The sequence below is a fragment of the Candoia aspera genome, chromosome 14 (genome assembly GCF_035149785.1).
Source record: "Candoia aspera isolate rCanAsp1 chromosome 14, rCanAsp1.hap2, whole genome shotgun sequence".
Taxonomy (NCBI): domain Eukaryota; kingdom Metazoa; phylum Chordata; class Lepidosauria; order Squamata; family Boidae; genus Candoia; species Candoia aspera.
In genome coordinates this window covers 2,453,503-2,471,125 of record NC_086166.1, presented here as the reverse complement: position 1 = coordinate 2,471,125, position 17,623 = coordinate 2,453,503, and the positions used below count along the sequence as shown (strand labels likewise).

Here is a 17,623-nt window from a genome sequence, read left to right as displayed (position 1 = left end):
TTGTGTCAAACCCCGCATGGTCAGCTGAAGTCCACGGGGTTACCACTCTGTCATCCGCTGGCAGCTTCCGTGGGTCACCCAGATCCAACTCAGAAACCGCCAGTGCGTTTTGATCGGGAAACACGAGTTCAAGCTGTTGAATAGTTTTGGAATGACGTGTTCTTCCACGCTTAGAAGTTACCTGGTTGAATGGATTCCAAGCGAATCCAGTTGAATCGACAGCGCTGATTGTGGAGATGAATCAATTTGGTTTAACAATTCAGCGAAGCCACATTACACCTCTAACGTACACCTCTTCTCCTTCTCGCTCTCTTCTAGATTACATGGCCCATCTTGTGGAGGTGCAGCATGAACGTGGAGCCACGGGCGGGCAGACCTTCCACGCTCTCCTCACAGCCTCCCTGCCGTCCCACCAAGGTTCCACATTTCAGCTTTCCGCTCTTGTTCTGGGGACAAATTTATCCCGCCTTTGATTGATTGGGTTTGCTAGCCTTTGCTGTCCCATCCAGCAAACAAAAAGCCTGCTTGTAAAAACAACTAGTCGAGGGAGAAGTTCTTCCCATGACACCCTCGCTCTTCAAGGGCAGGGAGTTCTACTTTTTGATCCATTTATTTTAGCATTTCGCTCCCACCATCCTCCTCCTTTGGGGAGGCTGGACTTACAAGCTAAGTGTATCTCGTATAAGACCAAACTGCCTGTCCCCATTCCCCCAGTTTGACAGCCTCCATATATGGTGGGCCGCAACACCCATCGCTGCTACCCAGCATCCTTCCCTGAGCTGGCACTTTCCAGCTGGGTTACGCTGCAGTTCTCCTCCTTCCCATCCTTCAAGACCAGTTGATTGCTTTGCGTTGGGGTGATGGGAGTTGTAGTACTTCTGCAAGTGTGGCGTTGGGGAAGATGGCTCTGTGGAGCACTCTGTGTTTGTAAGAAAAGGGTGGGGGATTTGGGCCCCCGGTGGTTTGAAACAGTCCCCCCGACAAGATTTTGCCTGCCTCTCTGTTCAGACAGCGATGATGCCCCACGGATCAAATCCAGCCTTGAGGTTCCCCAGGGACAAGGGAGGAGCCGAGCTTTAGCCCAGATCCGTGTCGTCGATCCCGAGGACGACTTGGCAGGTATCCTCCTCCAGGTAATGTGCTCCCCCTTTCCTTCTCTCGGGGATGATGGGCCTCCCCGGTTTCCCCCTGACCTTCATGCAGGCAGGTCCAGCTTCTGGGATCCCCTCTGCTGGAGAAGTGGCTCCTACTTCTGAGGAGACCAGAGACAAACCTTGGGAGGCTGAGCTGACTCGCTCTGTGATTTTGGGAAATGGACATTCTGGAAATTGAGGGGTGGAGAAGGAATGGCTGTTGCTCCAGATGGGACTGTTTTTCATTGGAAACGAAGCTGGAAAGAACTTGCTGTCTTCTTTCCAGTTTGTTGGATAAGCTTTCACGTGCACATGCATCCCATAATTCTCACGGGGCCAAACGTTTAAGCTCCTCCGGTTTCCCTCCCGTCTCCAGCCATCCCAGCGGGCTTCCTCTCTGCCAGCAAGGCTATTTCTTAGTCAGTCCTGCGCCCGCCCTTGTCACCACGTCTAGATCTTGCAGAACCCCAGATTTTCCAGTTGGGAGTAAATGAATTGCGTGAACATCCTCCGGAGTGCTCCGTGTCACGCCCGAAACGTAGAAATGTGGATGGATCTTTAGGAACAAGCACCCCTCGTTTAGTGGGGAACAGAACGAGGTCTCCCTTTCTGACGCTTTCTCTCTCTTGGCCCGCCCAGTTGTTTCCACTGACTCCGGATCCCCGCTGGCAGAACTCGAACCCGCGGCCCCTTGCCCTGGCTTTGCAGCAGACGCTGAGCCAGGAGCTCGCCCAGCTGCGCCAAGGAGGCAGCCTGCCATCACCTGAGGCTGCAGCGCGACTTTTAAAGGCTCTGGCGGCCCTCTTCAGCTCTCCCCACGGGGGAGCCCTGGCCATGGCCATGCACCGGAACCACGTCATGGCTTGCCCGCTCATGCGCTTGCTGTGGCAGCGCCAGGTGAGGCTGTGAGCTGCCTCTCGCCGGGGGCAAACTCAGGTCGCGGCGGGAGACGCAGAGATACAGTTTTCCGGCCTGTCGTGCTTCTAGGACCCAGCAGCCTTGCCTGCTATTTTGGAGGGGAGCAGGGCTTGGTAGCTTTCAGTCCAACTGGTGTGATGCCTATCCAGTCCAGACTATTGAGGCTAAAGCAGCCTTTCTCAACCTTTTGACCCTGGAGGAAACTTGAAGTATTTTTCAGGCCTGGGGGACCCCCTGCCCATTCAGGCTCAAATACAGGCCGAAGTTACCAAATTATCATATTCGTTTCATGGGTAGGCCTGTGTTTATGCATTCACAGTGTTCTTAAACTGAAAATCAAGAATGAACCTTACGTCTTTAATGTGAAGTTGCCCAATTTTGAAATAACTTTTTAAAATAAATTGTGATCTCCCAGGGAACCCCTGGGGACCTCTTGCAGAACCCTGGTGGAGGAACCCTGGTCTAGAGTGATTCAGAGGCACCAAAAACCCTGGGCTAAAGGGACAGGAACAGTCCTCATTGCAGGAATGAGTAAATGCTCACCGTGGGGAGAGGCTCAAGGGTCAATTAATGCAGGTCCTGTGACAAAATGTTCTGTTTCAGGGCCCCTTGGGCCATAGTGTTCACATCCTCCTGGTAGTGTAGGACCTCAGGGGTTGGGATCTCCACTCTGGGGAGGCTTGGCAAGGAATAGAACTTTATTTCTGTGCCTGTTTTGGGGCTCTGTGGTTCTGCCTGTAACCCCAACTCCTCCTCCTCCTCCTCTCAGCGCCAGGCTCCCCATGACGACGCCTTCTCCTCAATGTTCTTCAAAGTCCTCATGCAGATTTTGCAGTGGCTGGAGAACTCGGCGGTGGAAGAAGGGCTCCTGCGGACCCAGCTCAAGTCCTTTGCTGTCCAGTATTCGTCCCAACACAGGATCAGCGATGGTAGGGAGAATTTGGGCAGCTGGGGGGTGGCAGCAGGAGGAGGGGCGGGAGAGCATCTGTAAGCCTTTGGTGGCAGCTCTTGTGCCTTCACCACGTTCACTCTACGTGCCAGCCCGGGGACTGAATTAACTGCTTTTCCGGGCTCGGACAGTGCATCGACCTAACCCAATAGGCTGGCTTCGCACAAAAGGGAACCCACCAAAATCCAAACGAAGCTTTGGGTGTTTTGTGAATGCAGCCATTGTATATGGCTCCTTCAGGGGTGCGGTTCATGTGCCATCCCAGAATGGGCGTAAGGTGGAAGTCCGGAGCCTGAAAAGCATCCAGCTGGCCGAAGGGATCAAGCATCCCTGTGGGAGGGACCCCTTTGAGGCATGTCCGCAGGAGGGTGCAAGCCTTGAGTCGGGCTGTTGGTTGGCAGGGCTCACAGCGGTTCAGACTCTGTGCATTTCATTTGTGGCCCCTAGAACAGTGTTTCTCAACCTTGGGCACTTTAAGATGCGTGGACTTCAACTCCCAGAATTCCCCAGCCAGCCTTCTGGCATTCTGGGAGTTGAAGTCCACACATCTTAAAGTGCCCAAGGTTGAGAAACGCTGCTGTAGGGTATTCATCTCTGACCTGTTCAGCAGGCATGGAACCGGGGACCTCCCCTGGCAGAACCTGTCTTCAATCCCTGCTGCCTCACGGCCCCTTCCTTTCCATACCTGCAGCCCAAGCTGGGCTCTTGCATCTGGCGGATGCTCTGGCCTTCTGCCACAACTCTGAAGTGATTGGCTCCACCGTCCGTGCCATCGTGGCCACCTTGAAGTCCAGCAAAAAGTGGAACGTGGAGCCGGAGCTTGTCAGCAGAGGTAGGATGGCCCCTCCCTGCCAGAGCATTTTGTGGGGGTTGGGCAGAACAAGAGGCAGGAGCGTCCTTGCTGCCTCTCCTGTTAACTGAGCACCCAGCTGGGGAAGGCGCAGCTGGGAGCCCATAGGCTGACAAGGGTGTATTGAGATGCATAAGAAGATAACTGGCTCTCCCTCAGCTGATGGTGAGAGTCTGGGTCCTGGAGCAGCTCAGAGGTAGGGACTCTGGGTGTGGCCCCACACTCAGCCCCTGTAATGGCATGTGGGAACGCCTTGGGAGTCAGGGGGAAGAGATGCTGCCCAGGGAATGGTCAGATAAGAGAGAGCTTAGCCCACAGCTGCATAATGGATGGAGAAGGAGGTTCAGAAGGGACCCTCCTGTGTTCCTTGGGCTATAAAGGAGTCAGCAGCAGAATTGTCCTTCCAGACTTGCAAGAGTCTGTTAATGTAGCTTTACAGTAAAGTAGAATTAGCTCACCTGGTCATGTTTCCTGTCTGGTCTGCCTGGGCAGGCTGCCAGCCCCACCCTCCTCCTCGTAGCACCCTCAAGCAGGGAGGTCTGAAACGGGCTTCAGCTCATATTCCCCTAAATGCACGTCAAGCTTTACACTCCCAAGGAGCTGGCTGAGATGGTTCAGAGGTGCTCCCCCAGTTTATGGAAGGAAGGACCTCGCGTTCTCAGCTGTGAAAAGTCCTCAGCTTAGGGTAACCTTCTGTGGCCGGAGCACCCCGTTTGCATCTGATCAAGGGGACGGAGATGAACCCCAGCTGTGGAGACCCTGAAAGGGGGAGAAGGTTTGCTTAAGCCTCCCGAAGCTTCGTCCTGGCCCCGAGAATTTCTTTTGCTCTGCCTGTCCTCCTCCTCTGAGTCTCTTAGAGTGCCTTTGTCGCTCCTGTCCAGTCCTCGAAGGCCTGACCAAGACGCGCTCGCCGTATCTGGAGGAGTTGTTGGTGACCCTCTTCTCTGTGGCGACGGAAATGGCGTCCCATTTTCCTGCCTCTGGGCCCATCTCGGTGGTGAGCTCCTTGCTGCTCCAGTGCAAACAGGAGACTCTCACGAAGAAAGAAGCAGAGAGCTGCAGGTGGGGCTGACTCTGCCTGTTGGCTTCTGGGCAGGTGTGACTCTTCCTGGCTCCTCCAGGGACCTTGTTCTGTTGTTCCACCCCTTGCCGTTTTCCCCCCTCCAGCGTCGAAACCGCCTCTGGTCTCTTCATTGATTGGTTGGAGTTGCTGGATCCTGAAGTCGTCAGCAGCTGCCCTGATCTCCAGCAGAAACTGCTGTTTTCCTGGAATAAGGTGAGGATTACAGGTAGTCCTCACTTAACAACCATTTGTTTAGTGGCAGTTCAGACTTAACAACAGTATTGGGAAAAAGGACTTACGACCGGTTCTCACGCTTATGGCCGCTGCAGTGTCCCCGCAGTCACGTGATCACAATTTGGGCACTTGGCAACCGGTTTTGCATTTATGACTGTCGGAGTGTCCCGTGGTCACGGAATCGCCATTTTCGACCTTCCCAGCTGGCTTCTGGCAAGCAAAATCAATGGGGGAATCGTGTGATTCGCTTAAGGAACAGGCGGTTTGCCTAACACCTGTGGTGATTCGCTTAATGACTGCCACAAAAAAGGTCGTAAAATCGGGTCAGATTCGCTTAATGACCACTTTGCTTAGCAACTGAAATTCTGGTCCCAATTGTCGTTAAGCGAGGACTACCTGTATTCAGGACATCAGTCAAAGCTGAGAAATCTCCATTCCTCGAGAGCCACAAAGCCCTACACGGCCTGGGCCCGTGCAGCTTTTGGGGCCTGCAGGTAGAATCTGCCTGCCCTGTACAGCCTCCTCTGGGAGCAGATGCTGCTGGTGTCCTTACAGCAGTGTTTCTCAATGTTAAGATATGTGGACTTCAACTCCCAGAATTCCCTAGCCAGCTATGCTGGCTAGGGAATTCTGGGAGTTGAAGTCCAAACATCTTCAAGTGGCCAAGGTTGAGAAACACTGCCTTAGAGAGATCAGTGGGGGAAGAGCCAGAGAGAATCTATTGTCCTAACAGTCAGGAACCACGCTGAGACAAGGAATAGGTCTCTAGTGTTTTATTACTGCTACATAAGACAGAATCCTAACAAACTGAAGAAGCGTGGGAAGAACCCAGACAGATAAACCCCCAAAGTCAAGGCGGGCCTGACCTGTGTCTCTTTGAATGGCTGCTCAACTCCTCAGTACTACGCATGCGTTTTCCCCCCTGGATAGGGGCCCCCTCCTCACCATCAGTGCTCATGACACTATTTATTTATTTAATTTATCAAATTTGTCACCACCCATCTCCCACCAGAGGGACTCTGGGCGGTTTACAATAATAATCAGTAAAACAATAAATATGCAATAAATTTATAATACATAAAAATACAATATCTGAAAGCAGTTACCAATAATCTTCTCCTTGGCAGTCCCTCATTTTGGAACCTCGGAGGCCAAACTGGCCTTCCCCTTCCCTTTTTACTCTGTAGGAAGCATAATATTTGGGGAGTGAGTTTTTTACGGAAGACGGCGGCGGGTTTAACGTTTGTTTTTTATGGGCAGGTATGAAGGTAGTGAGTGCAAGATTCGTGTGGTGGTTAAGGCATTGGTCTAGAAACCGGCAGGCCGTGAGTTCTTTTCCCACCTGAGGCACGAAGCCAGCCGGGTGACCTTGGGCCAGTCCCTCCCTCTCAGCCCTGGGAAGGAGGCAGTGGCAAGCCACCTCCAAAAATCTTGCTGAGAAAACTGCAGGGACTCGTCCAGGCAGTCTCTGAGAATCGGATACGATTGAACTGATTAAAGAAAAAAAAATGCAGGTTGTAAACTGCCTAGAGTTGACTGACTAGCTAGCATACAAGTAATTGTATTGAATAAAGTAACAGTGGAAACTATCTCCTGCTTCCCTTTCCTTTTTAGTTTCCCCTGAATCAAACGTTCAAGCATGAACTCCTCCTGGCTGGGAACTCTCCTGTCATTATCCGGAAAGCTTTGCTTGCACTTGTAATGTGATGCAAATCAAAGGTGGTGCTTGGGGAGGGCTGTGCTGGGGTGGGGGTGTGAGGGGCTGAGAGTTACCCAGCCTTAAATGAATTCGTTAGCGGGAAAATTCTTGGCCAGGCATCCATCCCTGTTTGGCCAGTGTTCCACCCAAAAGGAAGGGCACGTGTGTTCATCCCTGTTCTGCCGAAAGAAGTGATAGAGCTCAGAAACAGGTAATCCTGTGTGGCTTCCTTTAAATCCTATTCTGGATCTAAAACAAGCTTAGGAGGGATCAGAGAGCCAGATGCAGGTTCTTTCGAGAAACGTCAGTGCTTAACCTGCACACAGACACAAGCCAAGGTGCGGGAACGGTGTTGAGCCCTGAGCTAGAGTTGAGCACGGCTCGAGATTTAATCTTTGCCCTTGCCTCGTGGACACTTTTGTTAGCCCGTTCTCGCTCCTTTTCCAACCTTCCTTTCTTCCCTTTCCAGGATAAAGACTCTTCTGAGTCAGAGCCCCCCTCCTTCCGTCCATACCTTCTGGCCCTCCTTACCCACCAGTCCAGCTGGACCACGCTGCACTGTTGCATCAGGACCCTGCTCTGCAAAAACCCAGAGCACAGGTAAGCTGCCCGGAGCACAGAGAGTCTGCCAGGATCACCTCCTCGTAGAAGACCCGGCCAAGGGCCTGCGCTGCGGCCCACTGAGCTGGTAGAAATTCCCACTTCACACAGGCAAGGTTCAGGAGACTCCGTTCTAGCTGACCTTCGCTCCCTGGCGGACGGGGCTGCCGTGAAGAAGGGCCTCGTTGCTGGTTTGAAAGCTGGCACCTTCTGAACGCCGGTCCTTGTCCTGCAGTTGCACAGTTTCATTCTCCAACTTGACCTCTGATTTCTGAGCAGCCCAAAGCCTTGATGCAGCTTCAGGGCTAACAGCGTGCGCTGCCGCCTAAGCTTTGGTGAGTCGCAGTCCAGAGGAAGCTGCCCGGGATAAGCATACCTGTAGGCCACGATCATTGCTGTGGTGTTTGAGATACCCGAAGATCCTTGGTGGCTGTTGCTGCAACAGAGAATCGTGGCCGCTGCGGCTTCTCTGGAAGGCAGGCTAGCAACAGGGCGACAGAGAACTGAGCAGGAGGGCGTGGATTTAGTGGGAGGGATGGGGTTTCAGAAGCCCCCCCCCCCGCCCCCAGCTGCCCTTCCAGTGTTTCCTTTCTTAGGATAGGCTCCCCCGAGTGAGAGGCAGTGCAGTGTTGAGGTTGGGTGGTGGGACTTGGGCAGAACGGATGGTTACCTAATGACAGCAGACTGGATCGTTCGGCTTTGAGGAGAGAGAGACACCCCGTCGGATGCCGCATCCTCACTTTGATCTCTCTGAACAGTTTTGACCCAACAGCTTCCTTGGACTTCTTGTGGGCCTGCATTCATATGCCTCGGATCTGGCAAGGGAGGGACCAACGGGTACCGCAGGTAGGTGCCCGTCAAGGTCCAGCTCATGGGGTGTGTTAATCAAAGCATCCCCCTAGTCGGGTACTTGAGGCTTCCCTGTCAAGGGCCACTGTGGTGGAGTGGTGAAGGTGTTGGGCTGCACTAGTCAAGAAGAAGACACAAATTGGAATAAATGGATGCCAGGTGAAGTCTCTTTCCAGACTTGCTTGGGTTGGGAGAGCTAATGTCAGTCCCACACCTTCACCATTCCACCGCAGTGGAGCCATGGAAGCTCGCTAGATACGAATCTAACCAAGTTAAAGACCAATAAAGAGATCATAGCTGGCGGGAGCTTTGTGGCCGGCGTGACACTACCAGACGCAGAAGGCTCCGTAAAATAAATGGGTGCCGGGTGATTGTCTCTTGCTTGGGTTGGGAGAATAACTTGGCTGTTTTATAATCTTCCTGTCTTTCTTAGCAGTGCTCAAATAGTCAAACATCTGAACTGATTCGGCCAATCGAATCAGCCCCTCCGTTTGACTGGTTGAACTGACTGGGCCTGTGCAGTTGATCTGTTCTAGTCGATTCAGATGCTTTTTGCATGCCCTACGCTTTAAAGATCTGGACCACGTTCAGCGACTTGGGCTCAGACCAATTTGTTAGATTCGTATCCAGCGAGCTTCCGTGGCTCCACTGCGGTGGAATGGTGAAGGTGTGGGACTGAACTGGGTAGTCTTGATCTTCCGGACTGATCCGGCCGTTCAAATCCTATCCCGTTTGCACGCGCCTGATCCGTTTCTTCCGGCTGCTGCTTTTGCCGCTCACAGAAACGGCGAGAAGAGTTTGTGCTGCGGCTCAAGGCCTCTGAACTGCTGAGCTTGGTGGAGCTCATCCTGGCAGAATCAGAAAGCAGGACCCCGAACCCCAAAGAGACCACCTGCCTGGTCATCCAGTCCCGGCTGCCGCTTCTCCTGAGTTGCTGCCATGGAAATGTCCAGAGGATCCAAAAAGTCACTGGGTACCTGACCGCTTCCATCCAGAAGTGGGGAAAAAGGTGAGCCTACCTTTCTTGAAAAAGGAAGAAGCCGCGCCATGCCCTGGGGAGCCAGATACCTCCTCTGATCTCCAAAAGCGGTTAGCTTGAAATTTAAAAAAAGGCCAAGTGTAAAACCGGTATCAGAGTTAATTAGAGAAGTGTCTTTGCTGCTTGACTAGCATGTTGTTGGTCCCACTAGGTAGACCAGAGCAGGAAATCAACTCCGCAGGAAGACTAAAAGATTGCCTGTGCCGGTAGTCCTCAACTTACGGCCACAATAGGGGCTCGAAAATTCGTCATTAAGTAAGGCATCGTGGCCGCACCCAATTTTACGACATTTTTTGCAGCAGTCGTTAAGTGAATCATGTGGTTCCCCATTGATTTTGCTTATTGGAAGCTGGCTGGGAAGGTCACAAATGGTGATCATGTGACCCCAGGAAGCTGCAACCGTCGTAAATACATGCCAGTTGCCAAGTGCCTGAATTTTGATCACGGGACCTCAGGGATCTGCAATGGTCATTAAGTGCGAGGACCGGCTGCAAGTCACTTTTTCCAGTGCCATTGTAACTTCAGACGGTTGCTAAACGAATGGTTGTAAGTCGAGGACTGCCTGTAAGAACAGAACCTTTTGCAGGTCTGCTGGGCCTCCTCTTCCTCCTTATTGTTCAGTGAATTAGGGAGGCATCTGTCTGAGCCACTTTTGAAGGTTGTCTGGACTTTCTGGGCGTAAAAAATGCTTCAGCTCCTTTTGCCTAGGTAACAGATCCTGCCTATCTCCATGACCCTCTGCACATCTCTTGGCTCCGTGAAATGCCTTTCAGAGGTGGCCTCTTCTGGGCTGCAGTGGATTCCCCCAGTCAAAGTGGTCCAGAACTGCTTTTGGTCCTGTTTGCCCCTCATCCAGATGTGCTTGGAAGCACTTCTCTGCCCTCCAGGAGAACTAATGACACGTCTTTGCAAATCACAGCAGCAAAATTTGACACTGGACGGGAACGACGGCACTGCTAAATCTGCAAGGCCCACTTTGACTTGCCGGGAGTGCTCAGTTGCCTCTTCCTCTTGCGCTCTTTCAGCTCAATGGGAAAACGTTGTCAAGACCTCCTCCTGCAAATGTACCTTCAGCTGCCCGAGCTTTTGGTGCCGGTGCCCGAGATCCTGCTGTCCAGCGAAGGGGCCACCGACAGCAGTCCCTGCAGAGTAAGTTTGCTCTGGTTTGGCCCGAATAAACAAATAGGATCGTTACCTCCTGCAGAAGTGTTTGGGGTTTCGGTGTGACTCTCCCAAGTTTGAGAGTCACCATCTCCTCCATTGCTGGAAGTGTGTTCATTCACCAGGTCCTTTGTTTATTACTGGCTTATTTTATTCAAGAGAACCAGTTTGGTGGTGTGGTGAAGGCTCCAGGCTAGAAACCAGGAGCCTGTGAGTTCTAGTCCCGCCTTAGGGGACTAGAAGCCAGCTGGGGGACCTTGGGCCAGTCACTTCCTCTCAGCCGCAGGAAGGAGGCAATGGCAAACCACTTCAGAAAACGCTGCCTAGAAAACTGCAGGGTCCATGTAGGTGATCAGGAATTAAATATGATTCAGAGACAAGGTGAGAGTCAGTCTGATCTAGTGGGGACGGTGCTGGAGCAGGACCAGGACCAGGAGCAGGGAGACCTGAGTTCTAGTCCTGCCTTGGCCACCTAACCAAGGTTAGTCTGCTGCATGGAGGGAGCTATTATGCCTCCAACTGAGCTGGATGAAGCTGAATGAATGCAGCCAGGGGGAGCAAATTCCAGGCCCAGTTCCCCCCTCTCTCTCTTAACCACTTCTCCGAGAGCCTCTGCAGACAGACCGCCGGGCTCCTGACAGCTTAAAGTCCCTCTTTGCCTTGCTCTCGCTTCCTCCAAATCCAATCCAATCCCAGTCAAACCAAATCCTTCATTACAGTCAATGACCAGATGTAGGCACAATTCGACAACGATTTTAAAGGGGAAGGGGAATGTACTACAGGTAGGTGTTCGATTTACCCAAGAAAGTCAGAAAAACCAAGCCAGCAGGGAAAAGTTGGAGTACCCATTTAAAGCGCGTACGGCAACGGGAGTTGCAAGAGAGGAATTGCTGACTGTTAAATAAGCCCACGTCTCTGCAGCTGGACAGCCTGATCCACCGGTTCATCACCCTCCTTGCCGACACCAGCGATCTGAAGATGAACGAGGGCCGGCTCTGGGATGCCAACGTGGCGTGTCGGAAGCTGGCTGTGGCTCACCCCATCCTCCTGCTCAGGTTCGTTGTCCCTTGGCTCGTTTGGGGTGTGTGTGTGTGTGTGCGTGTGCGTGTGTCCCAAATGCTTTTGGACGCACGAGGACTGGGAAGCGTTACGTCTGACCCCAGAGTCTCAGCCGCGCGCAGCCGTGTGGGCATCTGGATGCTGCAGGTGGTGGCTTTGCCCTTTCTGCTCCGGGTGCAAATGCCAAGCTGTTCGCTGAGCACAGACCCCCCGCCCTTCTCGGGGTACAGCGGTGGGATGTGCGTGAAAGAGCGGTGAGGGCCGGCGGAGCAGCTTTCTTCTCGAGTACTTGGGCGCGCAGCAGCCCCCTGCCAGGCGCCCGTCCTAAGGCGGGTTCTCTCCCTCCCGTGCCCCTTCCCAGGCACCTGCCGATGATCGCGGCCCTGCTGCACGGCCGGATCCACCTCAACTTCCAGGAGTTCCGCCAGCAGAAACACCTCGCCTTCTTCCTGCACGTCCTGGGGATTCTGGAACTCCTCCAGCCGCAAGTCTTCCAGAGCGAGCACCAGGGGGCGCTGTGGGACTGTCTGCTCTCCTTCATTCAGTTGCTTCTGGTAGGGGAGGGGGCCCTGCAGACACACGCACACGCACACACACCACCCTCAGGGTTGTGTGGGGCCCGTTGGTTCCCTGGGGCCCACTTCAGGTGAGCACCTGTCCCAGAAGGCTAGCATCCGGCAGGGTTGGGTGACCGCTCACGGCAGGTCCAGCCTGCAGCCCTGCCGGCCAGAGGCCTGGTTGCCGTTCTGAGAACAGCATCCTGCGCTAGAGCGACGTTTGGCCCGGCCTGCCACAGTTCTCCTTGCGCAAAGTTCACAGAAGCCGGGAATGCTGGCTACTCCTGAGCAGGGTGGGAGCGGTTCTCTGGGCGGAGGTGGGTTTCGCGCTCGACTTGGAGCGTCCTGCGGGCGGGTCAGGAGCAGTCCAGGCCAGACCCGGGCGGCTGTCCGTGCAGTCCCAGAAGTTGCTGCGAAGCGGGTCTCCCCCAGGCTGCTTCAGAAGCCTGACCGGTCCTCGGTCCTTCTTCGCTCCAGAGCTACAGGAAATCTTCCCGCCACCTCACCGCCTTCCTCACCAAATTCGTGCAGCTCATCCACAAGTACGTCACCTCCAACGCTCCGGCCGCCGTCTTGTTCCTGCAGAAGCACTCCGGCCCCCTCCAGTAAGTCTTCGGCCCGGGCGCCGGCTGGGCGTCGGTCACTGAGCAGGAGGGGCTTGGCGGCCCGGAGCGTTGCACCCCCAGCGCTTTTGCCTTGCTTCTCCGCAGTGACCTGTCTTCGGACAACAGCGACCTGGCCATGCTGAAATCTCTCCTGGCTGGCCTCAGCCTGCCCAGCAAGGCCGGCGCTTCAGATAGGGGGCCGGACGATGAGAAGAACGGTGAGTTTCGGGCCCTCATTTTGCGGAGGTTGCAGAGGTCGATCGCCTCCTTTGTTCCAAAGCAGCTAATCCCAGGTCTTGCCAGTGGGCTTTGTAGTGACAGGAGAACATTTTGTTTGTCTGCAAATTAAGTTCTGCCACTGAACAATGGAACGGAGGCCAGCTGCGCTGGAAAACACCAGTCTCCTACGATTGCCCAGTTTGGGGCAGCCGGCCTGGAGCGCCCTGACAGCTCTGGGCAATGCGGGACTGTTTGTGCCGGTGACCTGGATTACGTTAGATCCCCAGGCTTGGCTCCCTCCAGGTGTTGGGGCGCGAGAATTGGGGGAGTCGCCGTCCCTCCGCCATCAGGAAGCTGCCGTGGCGAGGAAGGCTGGCCTGAAGGAGCAACCCTGAGTCACCACCCCTTGACAGGTGGCATTGGACGCCTGAATTGGCCATTGCAGTATCTCCTCTGGCCGGTTCTGGGGGTGGCTTTGCTCTGCAGAAGAGAGCAGGAAAGGGCACCCTCTTTGGGCAGACTGGCATCAGCGCAGTGCAGGGAGGGAACAGGCCGGGTCTCCCTTCTGGTGCCGGAAGGGAACCTTCACTGGCGGTCTGCTTTCAGATGAGGCTGCAGCAGGATCTCTGCCCCTGGTCAGCGTCTCCCTCTTCACTCCTCTCACTGCTGCTGAAATGGCCCCATACATGAAGAGTCTTTCCAGGGGCCAGAACGTAGAGGGTAAGTAAAAGTGAGCCCCGCCGCCTTTTCTGTCGGAGCCTTTGAAATCTTACACCCAGGGAGCCTTCAACTTTGGGGTTTCCTGCGCTAGACACTGGTGCAGATCCCCTAGTGCAATGTTTTTCAACCATGCTGGCTGGGGAATTCTGGGAGTTGAAAGTGGCCAAGGGTGAAAATCACTGCCCTGGTGAAAGCTGTTTACAGGTAGTCCTCGCTTAATGACCACAATTGGGACCAGAATTTTGGTTGCTAAGTGAAGCAGTCATTAAGCGAATCTGACCTGATTTTGCAGTGCCGTTAAGTGAATCACTGCAGTCATTAAGCAAACCATGTGGTCACTGAGCGAATCATGTGGTTCCCCATTGAATTTGCTTGCTGGAAGCCGGCTGGGAAAGTCAAAAATGGCAATCGCAGGACTGCAAGCCACTGCGACTGTCATAAGGGCGAGGACCAGTTGTAAGTAAGTCCAAACCATCACTAAATGAATGGTCATTAAGCGAGGACTACCTGTATAGCCAGTAAAAGCTGATACCAACTCATGGGGCAGAGCCATCGAGGTCTCTGTGGATTGACGGGGTGATTTTTCAAACGCTCCCCCCTCCCTGCCATTTCCTTTATTTTTGCTCAGTCTCAAATTGGTCACTTCTTCCCTCTCTTCCATTTCCCAGATATCCTGGAGGTGCTGACCGACATCGACGAGATGTCCCGACGGAGGCCGGAAATCCTTGCTTTCTTTTCTGTACGTCAACTCTACCCCTCCTCCTGCTGGGGTCTCCCCCGTGGGTCATTCCCCCCATTATTTGCTGCGAGCAGCAGCCGAGCTCTTGGTCCCGACCGCTGGGGGCTGCTGCCTTCTAAACTGCTCCTTTCCGGTGGTTGCAGCTGAGGGTGGTGGGAGCCATAGCCTGCCATCACCGGCAGGCGGCAGGTTGAGACGGCTGTGTTAGGGCTTTGCCGGACCCAGCCAAGCCACTCAGAAGCTTTTGAAAAAGGTGGGAAAGGCTGCTGTCTCTTTCCTTCCACAAGGGCGGTGCTTCCCAAGCAAGGAACTTCCAAGAGGGGCTGCAGCACCCCCCATCCATCCAATTTATATGGCAGCCCATCTCAAACTCGTGACTTTGGGCAGCAAACAGTCCTAAAATCCATTAAAACCAATTACAAACACAATAAAAAAAGAAAAGTCGATATATACAGCAGCCGAGAAAAATTATAATCCATAGATGCCAACCTTCACCCGCTCGGGACCCCAGGCCAGCAGTCGGGGCCATCCTAATCTCGGGAGGGAGGATGCTCCAGAAGGCAGGCGCTATGGCAGAGAAGGCCCGCCTCCTGGTCCCTGCCAGCTGACTTTCCTTGGGATTCGGAGCGTGCCCATCCTGCCTGTCCATTTGTATCCGCAGAGCCATTTGTGTCGGAGAGCTGTGCCTGCCACCGCTTTGCCCCTTTTCCTGCGTGTTCCTGAAATACGCATACAGTGCTCAGCAACTCTCACCAGACGCTTCCCCTCCCCTTCTCCCCTTCTCAGACTCACCTGCAAAAACTGATGAACTCTGCAGAGGAAATCTGCCGGAACCTGGCTTTCAGCCTCGCTCTGCGCGCCATTCAGAATAATCCCAGGTACCAGGGCCCGGGGGGATGGGGTAAGGGGGGGGGGTCAGGGCCCAGCTGCGAGGGGGAAAGGGCCAGAGAAGAACCCTCCTTCTGGCCGGCAAGGGTGACCTTTGATTCCTAACCCCCCTCAGCTCCATTTTTTGTGTCTGATTTTCTCTCCTCCTTTCCTTGTTTTAAACCTTTAGCATTGCAGCTGATTTCCTGCCCACCTTCATGTACTGCCTCGGCAGCTGCAACTTTGAAGTCGTCCAGACAGCCCTGAGGAATCTGCCCGAATACACCCTTCTCTGCCAAGGTGAGGCCCGAGACTCTGACCTGCCGCTGAGTCCCAGCTGTGCCGGCTGATCAGTTGATTGTAAAGACAGCTTTTCCCCCAAAAGGCAATTTCCAGAGCGAGCTGAGCCACGGCTTCCCATAATCCCCCACCAGCAGGACCAGGGCGGCTGGGGAGCAGTGATGGGAGAACATTGGAAGGCTTCAGGTGGTGGGAAAAGGCTGAAATGCAGCCTTGGAATAAACTACACGCCAACCAACAGCTGTTGTAAATGGAGGGGGCGTCGCGTATGGACAGAGTTGGCTGTAAAATCTTGCTAGGGAGGAAGAAGAAGTGACACGGGAGTTGAGCTACTCCATTCTTAAATTAGATGCTAGACCCAGTCTCACTTGCCCTTGACGCTCCTGGGTGGGTATTGATCGAACGGCCACCTCTCGGTCTAATCCAGGAGCAGGCAGAAAGTAAATCTGGGTGAATTGCTGTAGATCTCCAGGGATTTCCAGCTCCACTTTTAGTTTGCCAAAGTAGTTTTAAGATGTTTTGTCTCGTGTGATCGATCTAATTTTCCTTCCTCCCTCCCCTCACAGAACACGCTGCGGTGCTGTTGCAAAGGGCCTTCCTGGTGGGGATGTATGGACAGTTGGATACCAGCTCCCAGATCTCAGATGCCTTGAAGATTTTGCACATGGAAGCTATGATGTGAATGGCGGTGTGCAAGAGGCAGCAGATCTGAAGGGGAAGATGGGCCTTGTCCGAGGTCGCTAGCCAGGGACTCTAGGAGAAGCAGCTTGGGGCTTTTGTGGAAAAGACCAAGATCTATCTGCCAGGACATTTCTGATAGAAAAAGAGACTTGAGGGGCACTGGGATTTCTTCCCTTCTAGATGCCACTTCTAGTGAGGAGTAAAACGTTTCACCATCCTCATTTTCCTTCGTCTATGGTCGCAAGTGGACCAGGATGACCAATCCCATCTTGGGGGTGGGGGGTAAAAACTTAGGGTGCTTTGCTAAACTTCCTGGGGATCAAATTCTACCCCGTAGAACAGTGTTTCTCAACCTTGGCAGCTTTAAGATGGGTGGACTTCAACTCCTAGAATTGGGGAATTCTGGGAGTTGAAGTCCACCCATCTTAAAGCTGCCAAGGTTGAGAAATAACTGCCATAGAATATCAGAACCATCTCCAGAGCAGTGATCCAATAATATTTCTTACTCTTTTAAAATTAAAAGTGTGTTGTTTTTTATGTACTTTCTGAATGTATAGCTCTTCATTTTGATTTATCTTGTCTCCTAAAAGTCTAAGCACCTGTATTATAAGTTATTCTAAGTATCTACTGGTAGCTGACAAAGGATTGGTGCCACCTTCTGGTTCTTGGATTAAACCCCATTGCCTTTAATATTGCCCATTGCAGATTAGACAGAACACCTAAAGTCCCAGCTTCTTTTAAAACAACTCCATTAATTACAATTATAACAATAAGTTGGGAAGGATGGTTAGTAGCACTCATAAAGAGTTTGTTCTTTTCAGAATCCTGCATTGTTACTCCATCAGCTCTCGTGGTGTCCTTCCACCTTCTATTGATTTTGATTTGCACCTTTTAGGACCTTTCTCTCCCTATGTTCCTTTCCCTTTTAAAGTCCAGTCTGCTGTCCCAGAAATTAAAGTCCCATACAAATAAAAGCAGCCCAATCAGGATTGGCCATCAGAAATTTTAAACGTGCATATAAATAGAAAATGGTTCCAATGCAGATCAGGGTGCATCCCACGCAACTGGAGAAGACAACCTGCATGGATTCCAGGAAGTCCTCAAATGCTAATTTTGGGATGAAGCTCAAGTTGAGCCTGCAAGGCAACCCTAAAGTGTTTTATAGAGAAAATGAGAAGCTAGGTGTCTCCAAGGCTGGTCTTCCAATGTTTCCAAAAGGTTGACTCCGAGCCTACCTTTCCGTTCTCTTTATTTGAAGTTGGCTTGCTTCTGCCCAACTTCAGAAATGGACACTGGGGACCTTTGGACAGTTTGTTTGCAAAACAGATGCAAATGGAGACATTCTGCTGCCATCTCAAGGATCCAGGGATTCTCAGGATGC

At 53.0% G+C, this 17,623-nt stretch overlaps 1 protein-coding gene across 1 annotated transcript in view; it reads left to right on the top strand.

Moving 5' to 3' along the window:
- The window catches only part of INTS1 (integrator complex subunit 1), a 36,215-nt gene extending 19,150 nt beyond the window's left edge, over positions 1–17,065 (top strand). The window contains exons 28-47 of the mRNA XM_063315192.1: positions 319–417; positions 1,009–1,133; positions 1,773–2,030; positions 2,821–2,980; positions 3,692–3,832; positions 4,732–4,912; positions 5,018–5,126; positions 7,316–7,446; positions 8,205–8,292; positions 9,078–9,304; positions 10,360–10,483; positions 11,417–11,550; positions 11,916–12,108; positions 12,589–12,716; positions 12,822–12,934; positions 13,542–13,655; positions 14,324–14,394; positions 15,181–15,272; positions 15,452–15,561; positions 16,128–17,065. Of these exons, the coding sequence (XP_063171262.1) occupies positions 319–417; positions 1,009–1,133; positions 1,773–2,030; positions 2,821–2,980; positions 3,692–3,832; positions 4,732–4,912; positions 5,018–5,126; positions 7,316–7,446; positions 8,205–8,292; positions 9,078–9,304; positions 10,360–10,483; positions 11,417–11,550; positions 11,916–12,108; positions 12,589–12,716; positions 12,822–12,934; positions 13,542–13,655; positions 14,324–14,394; positions 15,181–15,272; positions 15,452–15,561; positions 16,128–16,243 (2,714 nt within the window). The 3' untranslated portion in view covers positions 16,244–17,065. The remainder of the gene's footprint in view (positions 1–318; positions 418–1,008; positions 1,134–1,772; positions 2,031–2,820; positions 2,981–3,691; positions 3,833–4,731; positions 4,913–5,017; positions 5,127–7,315; positions 7,447–8,204; positions 8,293–9,077; positions 9,305–10,359; positions 10,484–11,416; positions 11,551–11,915; positions 12,109–12,588; positions 12,717–12,821; positions 12,935–13,541; positions 13,656–14,323; positions 14,395–15,180; positions 15,273–15,451; positions 15,562–16,127) is intronic.
- Positions 17,066–17,623: the final 558 nt, after the last annotated feature.